Source organism: Vulpes lagopus, chromosome 3 (assembly GCF_018345385.1).
Source record: "Vulpes lagopus strain Blue_001 chromosome 3, ASM1834538v1, whole genome shotgun sequence".
Taxonomy (NCBI): Eukaryota; Metazoa; Chordata; class Mammalia; order Carnivora; family Canidae; genus Vulpes; species Vulpes lagopus.
The window spans coordinates 132271207-132287697 of NC_054826.1; the positions used below are offsets into that span (position 1 = coordinate 132271207).

At 35.2% G+C, this 16491-nt stretch overlaps 1 protein-coding gene across 1 annotated transcript in view; it reads left to right on the forward strand.

Moving 5' to 3' along the window:
* Window positions 1-15929, forward strand: part of LOC121487711 (calcium-binding mitochondrial carrier protein SCaMC-1-like) — a 51921-nt gene extending 35992 nt beyond the window's left edge. The window contains exons 5-10 of the mRNA XM_041749679.1: window positions 732-890; window positions 4390-4542; window positions 9336-9443; window positions 12266-12433; window positions 14455-14605; window positions 15751-15929. Coding sequence (XP_041605613.1) covers window positions 732-890; window positions 4390-4542; window positions 9336-9443; window positions 12266-12433; window positions 14455-14605; window positions 15751-15929 — 918 coding nt within the window. The remainder of the gene's footprint in view (window positions 1-731; window positions 891-4389; window positions 4543-9335; window positions 9444-12265; window positions 12434-14454; window positions 14606-15750) is intronic.
* Window positions 15930-16491: the final 562 nt, after the last annotated feature.

Here is a 16491-nt window from a genome sequence, read left to right on the forward strand (position 1 = left end):
GGGAAAACTAAGAAGCAGGGAAGTGACTTGTCACTTGAAACCTAGTGATTGACAAGTGAAAAACCTAGATCCCCTGCATTCAGTGTGACACTCTCACCAGGGAGTCACATTGCCTCAACATTTAGTAAAAAATGGCTAATCTTAGCAAAAGTATGTATGATGACTAAAAACAAAGTGAAATGCAAATGCTGTTCGAGTCCAGAGTTTTAAAAACAAAATTGTCATTTGAGAGAAGAGTCAATGTAAATAATAGAGAAAGAAGTTAAAGCGTATAAACTACTACTCTCGAATTCTGACAGAATAGGTAAGTACATAGTGGAATTTGAGAGAATTTGAAATAAAATAGAGAAACTTAATTAGGCATTTATTCCTAAAATATTGTGTGGCAGGCATTGTGCTGTGTGACTAGGACATGATCCCTGCCTGAGAGTTTACATTTTACATGGAAAAGATGAATCTAAATAGCTTGATAATTTAAAATTAATAACTCTAATTTAATAGGAATGTATTTTACAGATTTTAAATCTATATGTGAATGTATTATTAAAAATCATTTGGTCTAGTACAAGTGGGGAGAAAATTGTCAGTATTCATTAACAGGAGGTGAGATATGAAAACAGTCTTTGGGTTTTGGTCTTTGTAAAAAGTTATCCTTTAAAAAAATTACCCTATTAATTTACCAAGAGTTTATACTTTTCTTTATTGTGTAATTCATGTTTACATTTCATCAGATAATTGACATAGGGGAGAGTATATCTATTCCAGATGAATTTACTGAAGAAGAAAAGCGTTCTGGAGATTGGTGGAGGCGTTTGGTGGCAGGAGGAATAGCTGGTGCAGTTGCAAGGACATGCACAGCACCTTTTGACCGCTTGAAAGTCATAATGCAGGTAGTTTGCTCACTTTACCCCTTAGGCATTAAAGTAACTTGAAAAACCCTGGACGGTTTTCAAAAAGAAAGGTTTTAGCACATTTCATACTATTTCTCATTAAAATTTCACATTTTTCTGAAAATGTAAATTTTCTTATTTGCAATATTAAAATATTTCTTAATTTTCTTAAGGATGCTTGTGTGCTATTTAAATTAATTTTTATTTGAAGTAATAATAGAACACTCTACTAGAAGTTTTTTCAGAACTCTAACTGAATATATCAAAGAAGTTATAAGATACAATTAGTCTTATTTATCGATTATCTATAGACCCTGGCAACTACATAATAGCATGGTTCTATTGTACTATTTAAGTATAAAGCATATTTTTAGGGGATCCCTGGGTGGCGCAGCGGTTTGGCGCCTGCCTTTGGCCCAGGGCGCGATCCTGGAGGCCCAGGATCGAATCCTGCGTCGGGCTCCCGGTGCATGGAGCCTGCTTCTCCCTCTGCCTGTGTCTCTGCCTCTCTCTCTATCTCTCTGTGACTGTCATAAATAAATAAAAATTTAAAAAAAAAAAAAAAAGCATATTTTTAGGAATTGGAAAATAAGTTACTTAGAGTGTACTTAGAGTGTACTATTGATTGATGTTTCACTAGAGGTAATGTTGTCTAATTATCTTTATTTTACTGAATAATGAATTGTCAATAGTAGTTTTAAAATAGTGCATAGTTTAATCTGTGAACTGTCATAATTAAAATTTAGTATTTGCTGAATACTTTCATCACAAGGGTATAAAAATTAATAATTCACAATCTAGTGAGTTTAAATTTGTAATTAAATTCATATACCGGGATCCCTGGGTGGCGCAGCGGTTTGGCGCCTGCCTTTGGCCCAGGGCGCGATCCTGGAGGCCCAGGATCGAATCCTGCGTCGGGCTCCCGGTGCATGGAGCCTGCTTCTCCCTCTGCCTGTGTCTCTGCCTCTCTCTCTATCTCTCTGTGACTGTCATAAATAAATAAAAATTTAAAAAAAAAAAAAGCATATTTTTAGGAATTGGAAAATAAGTTACTTAGAGTGTACTTAGAGTGTACTATTGATTGATGTTTCACTAGAGGTAATGTTGTCTAATTATCTTTATTTTACTGAATAATGAATTGTCAATAGTAGTTTTAAAATAGTGCATAGTTTAATCTGTGAACTGTCATAATTAAAATTTAGTATTTGCTGAATACTTTCATCACAAGGGTATAAAAATTAATAATTCACAATCTAGTGAGTTTAAATTTGTAATTAAATTCATATACCGGGATCCCTGGGTGGCGCAGCGGTTTGGCGCCTGCCTTTGGCCCAGGGCACGATCCTGGAGACCCGGGATCGAATCCCACGTCGGGCTCCCGGTGCATGGAGCCTGCTTCTCGCTCTGCCTGTGTCTCTGCCTCTCTCTCTCTCTCTCTGACTGTCATAAATTAAAAAAAAAAATCATATACCTGGGTGTTTTATTGTCTTTGCTTTTTTTGGTAACCTTGGTGACGTTTGGTAATGGATTATGAATAGGTTTTTTAATTGTTGTCTGATCTCTATTTGTTATTCTTAGAAAATCTTACTTCTGATAGACTCAGATATCGAGGTAGGAGCTCTCAGAGGTGATAGCCTCCATTTCTCAACAAGCTTCCTGAAGTTCTCCTTTGGCTTCCTTCCTTCTCTTGGCCAAAAGTTTAGCGTGTTCTGTGGATTCTTCCTTATTTTTCTTAGCATGTTTCTTCAGAGTCATCATTTGTGTCTCAGGACACATGGAGCAATGAGACGCTGAATGCTGGGCCCTTGGGTCCTGGGTTTCACACCTCTTTGTTCACAGGCTTTCTGACAACATAGTGGTGGGCATCACCTTCTGCAGAAATTAAAAAGTTTGCAGATCCTGCTAGCTTTTGTGGGCACCAGGTGATGAGGCACAGTAGTATCAGCCTAGAAATACCCTTTTTGTCCTTTTTTACAATTACGAAGTTGAGAATACTCAGGTCTGATCCAAAATGCAACCCTGAACAGATTTGGGCTTTCTTTGTCCAGATCTCCTGTGTCTATAGAAGGGATGCCCCTTACTCAGTAGCAGTGCTCACCTTATGAATAATTTATATATTATTTTTTGTTTTTGTGATTAACAGTATAGCATGAGCATGTTTTCATGTTATTTCAAATATTCTTCAAATATTTCAAATATTTGTGTATTCATCAGGTATAGATTTTAATGACTGTATTATTTCAAGTAGATGTGTCATATTAATTTTTTTATTGTTTTCTCCTATTCTTGGACATGTACGTGGTTTTTAAAATTTTTTAAATTATAATTCAGAATTGTTCATAATGATGAACATCATTGCTTGTAAATCTTTTTTGTATTTAAGATTACTTATTTAGAAAGAGTTCCTAGAAGTTAAGTAATGCTATGAACATTTTTAAGGCTGTGTGTGTGTACATGTGACTATACTGTTAAATTCTATTCCAGGCTTTTTCTTCACACAGGACATGAGAATGCCCATTTCACTTTGCTTTCTCATCATTATTCTCATATATTTGAGATAAGAGGGTGTTTTATTTTACTAATGTTCTAATTTTAACTTTCTTAAAAATAAATAATAATATTTTTTATTATAAAATAATACATTAGAAAAAATGGGAAACTACAAAAAAGTATAAAGGAAGACATTAAAAATGACCCATAATCCTTGTGTATTGGTTTGCCAAGGATGCTCTAACAAAATATCACATACTGACTGGCTTACACAACAGAAGTTTATTGTCTCACAGTTTTGAAAGCTCTAAGTCTGAGATCAAGGTGTCTGCATGGTTGGTTCCTTCTGAGGGCAGTGAGGAAAGGATCTGTTCCAGGCCTCTCCTCTTGGCTCATAGATGGCTGTCTTTTCTCTATGTCTCTTCATATTGCCTTCGCTCTGTACCTGTCTCTGTCCAAATTTCCCTTTTTTATAAAGACAGTAATCATATCAGATTTTAGGGCACACTTTTAGACCTTACTATAAATTGATTATCTCTATAAAGACCCTAACTTCAAATAAGGTTACATTCTGAGGTAATGGGCGTTAGGACTTCAACATAGAAATTTCAAGGCGACAAAATTGAAGCCATAACAGGTTGCTAAAAGTATCCACTATTGAAAATTTGATGTATTTTCCTCCATTCCTTTCTCAGTACATATTTCAGTGTACTCTTTAATTTTAGCAGCAACAACACATTTTGTGTATGCAAAAATTCTCTGATAATTAAGTTTTTCCTGTTTTCTTTAAGTTGTTCTCTTTGATATATAAGATTAAAGTGTGTATTTGGGAACAACAACAACAAAAATAATCTATCAATTTTATATGTCTCTAAAGGACAATGAAAATGGCATTGAAGTTCATAGATGTATACATTTATGTATCATCATTACTTTATTAGCAATAATAACATCAGTGACATATTACCAACAAAATAAATTTTAAAATAAATTTCCTGTTCATTTGTAGGTTCATAGTACAAAGTCAAGGAGAATGAGATTGATTGGCGGTTTTGAGCAGATGTTAAAAGAAGGAGGAATTCGCTGTCTTTGGCGGGGAAATGGTGTAAATATTTTTAAAATTGCACCTGAGACAGCGCTCAAGATTGGAGCTTATGAACAGGTAAAATGTTATCGCCTATGGAATTATGTGATAAAGATCAAATTTTATTTTATGATTTTTAAAATTTTATTTATTTATTTCTCAGATTGAGAGAGATAGAGAGAGAGGGAGAGAGCACACAGGCAGGGGGAGGGGCAGAGGGAAAGGGAGAAGCAGGCTCCCACTGAGCAGGGAGCCTGATGCAGGACTTGATCTCAGGACCCTGGGATCATGACCTGAGTCAAAGACAGACACTTAACCCAAATGAACCACTCAGGCATCCCAAAGATCAGACTTTAAATTTAATTTAAAAAAATTAGACTTTAACGAGAGAGAAAACTGGAATGTACACAGCAGTAAATGTCACTGTAAATACAGGCATACTGAGAAGATATTGCAAGTTTGGTTCTGGATGAGCTCAATAAAGTGAGTCAAATTTTTGGTTTCCTAGTTCATATAAAAGTATGTTTACACTGTACTGTAGTCTATTCAGTGTATGATAGCATTATGTCTAAAAAATCCTATGTATATACTCTAATTAAAAGTGCCAAGCATCATCTGAGCTTTCAGTGAGCTGTGATCTTTTTGCTGGTGGAGGGTCTTGCCTGGATGTTGAGGGCTGCCAACTGAGCAGGGTGGTGGTTGCTGAAAACTGGAGTGGCTATAGCAATTTCTTGAAATAAGACAAAATGATGTTTGCTACTAGCATAGGGAACCTTTTGAAGCTCTACATTGTTTCCTTAGTAACTCTGTTACCTTTACATTTATATCCTGGGACTGATTTTTAGCAGTCTATAAGGATCTCTTTGAATGCTGCAATGAAGGCCTAATAGGGTTCATAACATGGTTTAAGGAGATAGTTAGCCAACTTGACATTGTCTTCCTTCAGAGTTTCTAAGACAATGAATTAGAATCAGCCAACTCCACAATCCTTATAATTATGCCAATGCTGTTCAAGTATTAGGGCAGCTGCATAATGTAATGTTTTTCTGTCTACTAGTACTTCATCCCAAGCTACTATGACTATGAACCTTAATAATCGTAATGCTACAGCATACTATAGATTATCATCATCCTACTTACCAACAAAGATCCCATTGTTTGCTAAGTGACTGGTGAGTGATCCAGTTCTAACATCAGCAGGCCAACTTTGTAGGACCACTTTTCAAAGAACCAGCTTTTGATTTTGTTGATTTTTCTCCATTAAATCTCTATTTTCAATGTCACTGATTTCTGTTCTAATTCTTATCATATTTTTTCTTCTGCTTACTTTGGATTTAATTTGCTCTTCTTTTTCTAGTTTTCTGAGGTGGAAACAGATTACTGATTTTTAGATCTTTCGTATTTTTAAGTATATGTATTCAATGCTATATATTTCCCTCTATGTACTCCTTCTCACTCCTTTTGAGAAATTGTGTCTTCATTTTTTTTTAATGTGTCTTCATTTTAATTTAGTTAAAAATATTTTAAAATTTCTCTTGAGACTTCTTTGATCTGTGTTTTATTTAGAAGTGTGTTTTTAAATCTCCACATATTTTGATATTTTAAAAGATTATATTTCCATTACTGATTTCTAATTTTCATGGTAGTCTTAGAGCATCCATTCTTTTAAATTTGTTAAGGTGAGGGCTATGGCCCAGAATGTGGTCTTTCTTGGTGAATGTTCCATGTAAGCTTGAGAAGAATGTGTACTCTGCTACTGTTAGATGAAATAGTCTATGGATATCAGTTGATTGATAGTGATGTTGAGTTCAGCTATGTCATTACTGATTTTTTTTCTGGATCTGTCTATTTCTAATAGAGGTTGCTGAAATCTCCAGCTATGAAAGTGGATTCATCTATTTCTCTTTGTACTTCTATCAGTTTTGACCTCATGTAGTTTGGTGCTCTGATGAAAGGCACATATGGGCTAAGGATTGTTACATCTTCTTCATAATAAACCCCTTTATCATTTGTTAATGCCCTTCTTTATCCCTGGTAACTTTTCTTTGTCTGAAGTCTGTTCTGTCTGAAGTTAATATGGCTACTCCCACTTTCTTTTGATTGGTGTTAACATGGTATAATTTTCTTCATTCATTTACATTTAATCTATATGTGTCTGAATATCTAAAGTGAGTTTCTTGTAGACAATATATAGTTGGATAGTTGGGTCTTGTTTTTTGACACACTCTGACAATCTCTGACTTTTATTTGGTGTATAGGCCTACTTTTGAAGTAATACCAACTGTTTTAATTTGAATTCCCCTCCTCCCCCCTCCAAAGAGTCTAGGTGCAGCTAGTTTATTTGTGAGGAAGAAGGAACAGTGAGACACAGAAGGAAGAAGAGCCAATATAAGGGTATAAGTAAGGTTTCAGCTATAGGTGGTAGGGGCTTGATTCTGAGGGAACTTCTAGGAAGTGTACGGAATAGCTCCCAGAATTATCTGTCTGACAGAAGAGAGCTGAGCTATTTATCTACCAGGTTATGTCCTATATTATATGAGGATTGCTCTTAGGACTTTAAATTCCCCAGACTTCTGGGCTGGATAGGCTCCCATAGCTTCAGAGAAGGCCCTGAGGCAAAAAAGAAGAGAGATGAGAGGCTTTTGCGTTTGATGTGTTTCTGTCAGTGAAGTGAATCTGTGAGTCTGCACAGAACTGTCCAAATGTGAGGTGGGGCTCTGGAAGTGTCTACCATGGCCAGCTAAAGCCTGCTTAGGTTTGGGGGCCTGAGAGTTGCTTCAGAGAGCAACAGAACATAGGGTTTTATAGGCTTTGCTTATGGGTTTTCTAGCATACAGTTCTTTCAAAAACTTCTTACACTTCTCTGTTTCTAGTCAGTATCACATGGAGTAGCAACATCCAAAAATCTCTCCTCTGATATTTTATTTTCCAGCTCCTGTGCTTAGTCATTTCCCTTCTCTCTCATTTTTATAGCAGGCTATGTTGATGTCAATGGAAACAATAGGCTGAAATCAGATGACAACACCCCTAATCTGATTTTGTCAGATAGGCAAGCTCTTTAGAACAATATCCTTTCCTTGTGTTGGGGTACAGAGCAGGTGGCTTTTCCGACTAGAAGCCCACCATTATTAACTATCAAGTCAGGCTAAGAGAACTCCCTTAGCAGAGCTCCATTTCCTTCCATTTCTGCTTGAAAATTGGCTTTGGAGAAGGCTCTGAGGCAGAAAAGCAGAGAGCTGCATTAGCTCATGTCTTAAAAGATCTTGATAAAAGCAGCAAGGAGTGGGCAACACCGACCACCATCCTGAGATTTTACAGTTAGTTTTCCTAGAACTTTAGGCTTGAAAAGCACATGATCTACCTTCCAAATTATCATAGGCAGTTTTATCATGCATTTCCACAAAGCATTAGAAAGATCATCATCTTTTTAGACTGTAATATCTGTGTCCTAACAATAAAGCCAGTGTCATATATTTTAGGTTTTATTTATGGTAGTACCCCACATCTAGTAACCAATTTCTGCTCTTGTTGGGGTTCATCCTAAGCTGTTATAATTAACAGATTCCAAAATACAGTAGCTTAATGAGATAGAGGCCAGGGGTCCAGGGCTAGCAGTACACCGCTCTGCCATCTTCAATACATGGCTTCAATACATGGTTGCTTCCATTTTTGTCATTCCTCAGGTGGAGGAAAACATAGTCTGGGATAAGCATCTTTAAAGAGATGTCAGAATTTGCATACTCAGCTTCTCTTTTTACTCACTGGCCAAAATTAGTCACTCGGCTACACAACCTAGCTGTAAGAAAGAAGAGGGAAGTGTAGTTTGCAGCTGAGTCAGCTCTATTACTAAAAGGAGGAAGATAGTGGGTACAAGGGACATACAGCAGTCTCTATTACCAACTGAATCAATCACACTTTCTTTATTTTTTTTTTTTAAGATTTTTTATTTATTCATGATAGAGAGAAAGGCAGAGACATAGGCAGAGGGAGAAGCAGGCTCCATGCCGGGAGCCCAACATGGGACTCGATCCTGGGTCTCCAGGATCATGCCCTGGGTCAAAGGCAGCCGCTGAACCACTGAGCCACCCAGGGATCCCCAATCACACTTTCTGATGGGGAGTTACTGATTTGAGAACTAGAGTTAGTTCATAGAGAATAGCTGAATCATATTGATGATAGGCCTCTAGAAACACCAAACAGGAAAACATCTTGCCTAGGAGGTGACAAGATAATCAGTTTGCTAATGCTATTTTGGATCCTAAATGAGTTTCTAGTTTCAATCTCCAAGAAGCTTGACTTACTGTAGTTCCTGTGAAGCCTGGACCTTTATGCTATTTGTTTTCCTTATTTCTATATGTGTCATTGCAGTAACCTCCCTGCTATGTAAGTTAACTGGAGTAACCCATTATTTCTTGTAACGGAAAGAGCCTCTCACATTGTTACTATTCTTGATTATCCAGTAATCAAACAATATTAAGTACCTTGCATATGTAAGGCATAGGGCTTTAGTCTATTTAGAGATAACATACACAATCCTTTCCCCCTTTTTGTCATTTACATGCTTTTTATGAAATAGTACATTCATGAATATGCTTAAATGACTCACTCTTGCTAGCTCATTTTGTGGGGAAAAAAAAATTGGAGGCCTAATAGAGAAGTCTTATTTATTATCTTAGACAACTAATTGCATAAAAATTAAAATCAAGTATTCCTCTAGATGCTAATATCAGATGTCTAGAATAATACTATAAATAATTTTATAACACTAATTAATGTTTTAAACTTAGGAACTATATATATATATAGATATAGATATAGATATATATTACATTTCAGTAATTTTATACATTTCAATACTTTTATTTATACAGTATAAGAAGTGGCTTAGTTTTGATGGTGCTAAAATAGGAATTATTGAGAGGTTTATATCTGGCTCATTGGCTGGTGCAACTGCCCAGACCTGTATTTACCCCATGGAGGTATGTATTATTATAAAACTTTAAGTAAAGTAATGCTTTCAACACAAATTATAACATTTTTAAAAAGATTTATTTATCAATTTATTAGAGAGAGAGAGAAAGAGTGTGAGTGGGGGTCTGGGGGCAGCAAGTGAAAGGGGAGAGGGAGAAGGAGGGAGGAGAGAAGCAGATTCCCCGCTGATCTCTACTCCACTTGGGGCTTGATCTCACAACCCTGCGATCATGACCTGAGCCAAAAATCAAGACTTGGATACCCAATTAATTGACTAAGCCACCCAGGTGCCTCACAAATTATAATTCTTAAAATAAATGAAAGTAGATCTGGATTTTGTACAATAAGCAGCTTAATAGCTACAGGATTCAAATCTCATACCAAGTGTTAGTTGGCCCTAGTAAATGTTTTCTTTTGTTTGCTTGTTTATTTAGGATCAAGGTGGTATTGTAGATGTATCAAGAAGATAAAAAAATCATTGATTGCTTGCTTGATTGATTGATAGAATCACTTAATCATTAATCAAATCTGTATTGCACAGCTACTAAGTTTAAGGTATTTTTCTAGATGCAGAGACAAATCAGACAGGCATTTTGATCATGCAAATTATAGCCTAGATGGGGAGCTAAAACATGTACATCAATAATGATGATCTGATCCAAAATAGAAAGTAAAAATCCTGGGAGATCAATATGAAGTGTTATGGAAATTCAGAGGGGAGAAATTATTTCCAGTTAGGGGTTTCATGAAAGACATGAATAGAATATGTGAGTTTGGCTTAGATTTTTGACATTCAGAGATAATGAGGAAAGGCATTTTAGGTGGAAATAATGACTTAAGCAAAGGAATGGAGGCAAAAGAGCAGATATTTAGGTTTGGATTGAATATTTAATATTGAATATTGGATTGAATATTGAATATCCATATCCAAATATGGATTGAGGCCAAACCAGAAAGGCTCTTGAATTCAGTGTAAGAAATATAATTTTTATTTCTTAAAAAACAAGAAGCCATTAAAGACTTTGGAGCCTGAAATATAATCTTGGTAAAGTTTTTTAGGGTGAGAGAGACTAAAGATATGGGATGACTACATGCAAGAGATTGCCACCATTCAGGAAAGTGATAGTAAAGCCTTGAAATATATTAACTAAAGGGAACTGACTCATGTTAGAGCTGTCTTGAGAACTGATAGCCTGAGAAGTGGAAGGTAGGACAGAGAGAAAGGAAAAAGGTGATACTTCGTCTGGGTTCTGTGCCTAAGTATTGAGTGATGTAACAGAGTTTGAGAGTGGCGGAAGTAGTCCAGACAGTGAGAGATGATGAGTTTAGGTTTGCACATATTTAATTTGAGTTGTTGGTAGACAACCAGGTTTTGATTTTCAGCAGGCAGTTGCAAATGTGATACTGAGGACTTAAGAGATTTCAAGTCTTGATGTGTCATCTGCAAAGAAGTGCTAGTTTAAGCCATGAGATTATATAGAAAAAAAGCAGTGTTTTGTTTTGTTTTTTTAATCCTGAAAAGAACATTTTTGAGAAGACCTTAATTTAAGGAGTAAGTGGGAAAAAACCTGCCAGTGAGGTAGACAGAGAAGATTTACTTGGGTAAGAAGGGAGTGAGTACACTGCCCTAGGGAGGGCAGACAGTTTTTTTTTATATATAAATTAATTTTTATTGGTGTTCAATTTACCAACATACAGAAAAACACCCAGTGCTCATCCTGTCAAGTGTCCCCCTCAGTGCCCGTCACCCATTCCCCCCCACCCCCCGCCCTCCTCCCCTTCCACCACCCCTAGTTCGTTTCCCAGAGTTAGGAGTCTTTATGTTCTGTCTCCCTGATATTTCCCACACATTACTTTTCCCTTCCTTTATATTCCCTTTCACTATTATTTATATTCCCCAAATGAATGAGAACATACACTGTTTGTCCTTCTCCGATTGACTTACTTCACTCAGCATAATACCCTCCAGTTCCATCCACGTTGAAGCAAATGGTGGGTATTTGTCGTTTCTAATGGCTGAGTAATATAAAGAAGATGTGGTTTATGTATACAATGGAATATTACTCAGGGCAGACAGTTTTAAGAATGGGTTATTGAAAGTGTGGGGTGCTACGGAGAAGTTCTTGAAACAAAGCCTTGCAATTGATGACTCAGAGGCAGCTCCATCAAGAAAAAATTTATGCTTTTTTTTTTTTTGGTCTTGGCTGTTTTGGAGAGCCTTTTCTCCCAGTATTTATAGTCCTCCCTTAAATTAAATTAATGGAAATTAAGAGGACGAGGAGTAAGTTTCTATCAGGAGAATTGCACGGGAATGTTGATCCTGTTAGGCTACTGCTTTATAAGCACATTTAATCATATTAAATGAATATACTTTATCTGCCTCACTGTTAGAATAATTTCCAGAATATGTATTTTAAGTATGTACAGAATACATTTTTTTTCATATTGCTTCTTCACTTTAACATAACCATATATTTTTTTAACTTGGAATTTGGCTGCAGTTGCTTTATTTTGAAGCAATAATGTTACCTCAAATGCATTTGTTTTAGAGTATGTTACCTGATAGTACATTAAAGAAGGTTGAGTAGATGTTATCAACCAAAACCATAGTGATTAATTACATTTTCCTGTTTAAATAATTTTTTAAAAACTCGGTATTATATCAGCTGTTAATAGTTAAAAGCCAATTAGGGAGAAGCTAAAATTATATATGATTACTTTCTTTTCTGATTTCTGTGATAATAAATATTGTAATGTAATACAGTTACTGCATTGCTAGAGGAGTTGAGTGAATCTGATCAATATTTTTTATAATATTCTTCACATTTAGGTTCTAAAGACCAGACTGGCTCTAGGTAAAACTGGACAGTATTCAGGGATCATTGATTGTGGCAAGAAGCTTCTCAAACAAGAAGGTGTTAGAACCTTTTTCAAAGGTTATAGTCCCAACTTGCTAGGCATTCTACCTTACGCAGGTATAGATTTTGCTGTTTATGAGGTGAGTTTATTCTCATAATGTGACATTAAGTGTTAGATTTGAAAATTTGGTATAATAATAGTCTTCATTCTAAAAATCTAGTTGTAAATGGCTTTACATGAAATAGCTTCTGACCAAGAAGTTTGGTTGAGTTGAATGGTTTTATTTGGTTTTTCATTTTGTATAATAGATGTCTAGTATTCTAATAATAACTCCTTGTTTGCTGGGTTTTGTGTGTGTGTGTGTGTGTGTGTGTGTGTGTGTGTGTGTGAATTAGGTTTTACTGATAATATTTATAGACCTAAATGCTGATGCAATGGTGGTTCTTAATTCTGAATGCATATCAGAATCATTTACATGTAGATGCTTAAAAAAGAAGATTCTTGGGCTACCTCTCCCTCTGCCCCACCCCGCCCCCACCTGCATGCATATTTGCGCACGCACGTGCTCTCTCTCTCTCTGTCTTTCAAATAATAAATAAATCTTAAAAAAAAAAAGAAGAAGAAGATTCTTGGGCTACATCCAAGAAATTCTGATTTAATTATTCTGGGAGGAGGCCTGGAATCTAGGTTTTTAACTCTCTAGAAAAATATGATGTACAGTTAAGATTGAGAAAGCTGAGATGATTGTCCAGGTGTGAAAATGAGAATTGACAGGGGGAGTCCTTGGGGAGGATGGAGGGAGAGGCAGCATGTAGATAAGGCAATAAGGCAAATCTCCTGAGTGTAGTGCTTGCTGATGAGGCAGAATTCTGAGTTATTCCTTTTCTAGCCAATCATTTCATTTTTATGACCATACACATGTGTTTTAGGCAGGCTGTTGTAATAATATATACCATTTGGTCATGAGAACCAGGTCAGAGTATGTGACTAGTATCACTTAAATTCATTCTCAGTGCAAGGACAGCTCTCCAGCCACAGGCCCAGTGGTATTTTTGGCAGGTGGTACCACAATCACATGAAAGATAGCCAATTTTGTTTAGCACTTAAAAAAATGCATATATCTTTTATAGATGTTTAAAGTATTGAATATTAGAGCATATATTTGTTTCTTCCTTCTGTGATCTTATTAAAATAAATTCATTGCTCCTGTTTATGTTGGGCTCCCTCCATTCTTTTATTTCTGCAGTTCAGTATCTTTTGCCTTCTTACCAGAGTGATGTTACACATTTCTCTTTTCATTATTGCATGACTGATGAATGCACTGAGTTAAGACATTTTGAAACATATTTTTTCAAAAGCATCAAATTACACACTTCATGGCAGTTGCCTCAGTATATAATGGTAAAGCTGTATCCTTTGATAAATGAACAGTTCTAAAGGCACTTGGTGATCTTTTAAACCTACTATTTTAAGATAATTTTTTCTTGCCACTTTTATTCAAGGAAAAGAAAATTTGAAAAGATGAATCTTTCCTAAAAGTTTAGAAAATGTGGTTTTGTTAACCTAGAGTGGGTTATGCAGTCTTTTCTACATTATTCTGTTAATCCCTCTGAGAATCTCCAGAATTTTGCTTGTGTCTTTCAATGTCATTACAAACCAAAACAACGAGGCAAAATAGAACAAACAAAATCAAAATAAACAAAGCACAGACGTACAGATGCAAAACATAGGAGTATTCAAACTGAGGCTGTGTGAATACATTTATTTGAAAACATCTGTGTGCCCTGCCCCTGGTAGGACAGTAGGGAGATAACCCCCTCTGTGGGTGGAATAGAAACAATCTTTTGTAAAGATTTTGGAGAGAATAGTTATTAAGATCAAACGATTAAGCTTCACTCTTATTTATCAGCGCGTGACTTAATAACTCAGTTTCTCTGAATTAGTTTCTTATTTATAAAATGTATAACATGGAGATGACAATATTGACTTATTAAGTTTCTGTAGGGAGATAAGTGAGATAACATCTATGAAAATGCTCAGTGTAATTCTCGAATCAAGAAGCTACTCAATATGCTTACTGAAATTGAATGAGCAGTGAACTTTATTCTACTTAGACTTGCATGGTGGCTAAAGGATATTTACTACTATCTTCTTTGTTAGCTTTTGAAGAATTATTGGCTAGAACATCATGCAACAGAGTCTGTAGACCCTGGGATAATGATTTTGCTGGGATGTAGTACATTGTCTCACACTTTTGCTCAGATAGCCACCTTTCCTCTGAACCTTATCAGAACTCGCATGCAGGCTCAAGGTGAGTTTTTTTTTTTTTTAATGAAGTAATAAGTTAAAAAGTGATTAAGAGTATTTTTAATGAAGCATTAATAAAAATTAATTTAAAAACAGTATTAAAAAACTAGGTTGTTTTAAATGAGTAGAAATTAATGACTCAAAAAAACAAAAACTGTAGAATTGTTAAATCAAAAGCAGACTCTGATTTTTAAGGCACACATCTTGAATTTATTGTTTTATTATAGAGCCTTTTGTTAATTTAAATTTTATTTCTCCTTCAATGTTCTGTTTGGGACTTTCCACATTTCCTCCAGTTACTAATGATCTCTTTAAGGAGTTTATAATTAGGAAGTACCACGATGAACAATAGAAAAGATTTCCTTTCTTCAAATTAAGTCAACAGTTACTCAATATGAACATAAAATTTCCCCCTAGTTCTGCATTGTTATATTCTGCATCAAGAACTTAATATATTTGTGGAATTGAATTTGTATTTTAATCCCTCTAGCAAGGAGATATTAACCAGAAGGGAGAGTTACCTGTTGTGTTCCTCTTGAGTGAAATGTTAGGGATTTAAACTTTAAGAAAACACTTTTATTACTTTTCAAGAAGAAAAAAATCTTACATAATTCTATTATTATCTTCCTCAGAAAATTATTTGAGGAGTCATGCAGTACGTGATTCTTTTTTACATTTGTTTTCTTTTTAGTAAGATTTTTGGATTTTATTGCATTCCAGGTGGGGAATCTCTCTACCCACCCCATCACTTTTCCATTGCCCTATCAAAGTTCATACTCAATTCCAAGTGCTCCTTTGAGGTCCCTTATGAAACCTTCAAGTCCAATAGAACTTTTTGCAATGATAGAAATATTTTTTATCTGTGTTATCCAGTATGGTAGCCACTAGTGACACATGGTTATCAGACACTTGAAATATTGCTAATGTGACTAAGCAACTGAATTTTTCATTTTACTTAATTTTAATTAATTTAAATTTAAGTAGACACACATGTCTAGTGGCTACTATATTGGACAAGACCATTCTATAAGTAGAGAGAGAGGTATATTCTGAAGTCGTTTTAGCCTCTGTAAATTCTTATTAATCATTGGGCTATCTTAATGTATAAAGATTCAATATTGAATTACACTGATTTTTTTCAATTTATAGCACTGGAAGAAAAAGGAACAACAACTTCTATGATTCATCTTGTTCAAGAGATATATTATAATGAAGGAAAAAGGGGATTTTTCAGAGGTCTCACCCCAAACATCATAAAGTTACTTCCTGCAGTAGTCATCAGCTGTGTAGCTTATGAAATAGTGAGACAACATTTGGAATTAATTTAAAAGTGAAATATCAAATTGTCATTACCAAAATCACTTAATTGTAAGATAATACCTGGCTTGTAAAGAGAAGTTGGTCTTTTCCTAAAAGGAAAGACATATCAAATAATTGTCAAAACATTTTTTCTTTATCTATTACAAAATTTATAAGTTAAATAACCATTTTGGTAAAGTTCTTTCATAATTTAAAATTCTTAATATCCACAGGCTCCTATTTACGTTTCCCACTCTCCTCCCCTGAATCCTAACTTGAAACTTGTTTTTATTGGGTTTGGATCTACCATGGTAACATTATAAAACATTTGGTCACTTGCAGCCATTGTGTTAACCTTTTCCTATTTAAATATTTTTTTGAAAGGCTGAGCTTGAAAATGTCTAATACACTAAAACAAAAATCATTGCATTTAAAATTGATGTTACATCAAATGATCACAGTTCATGTCTCTTTTTTAAGCAAAAAGGAACATTGCTTTCATAATGTCTTCACAGTTCCTTCTATCAGATTGTGGATGGAATAATGATAGCCCGATAGCATATTTCTCTTCTTCGGGTACTTTATTTGTAA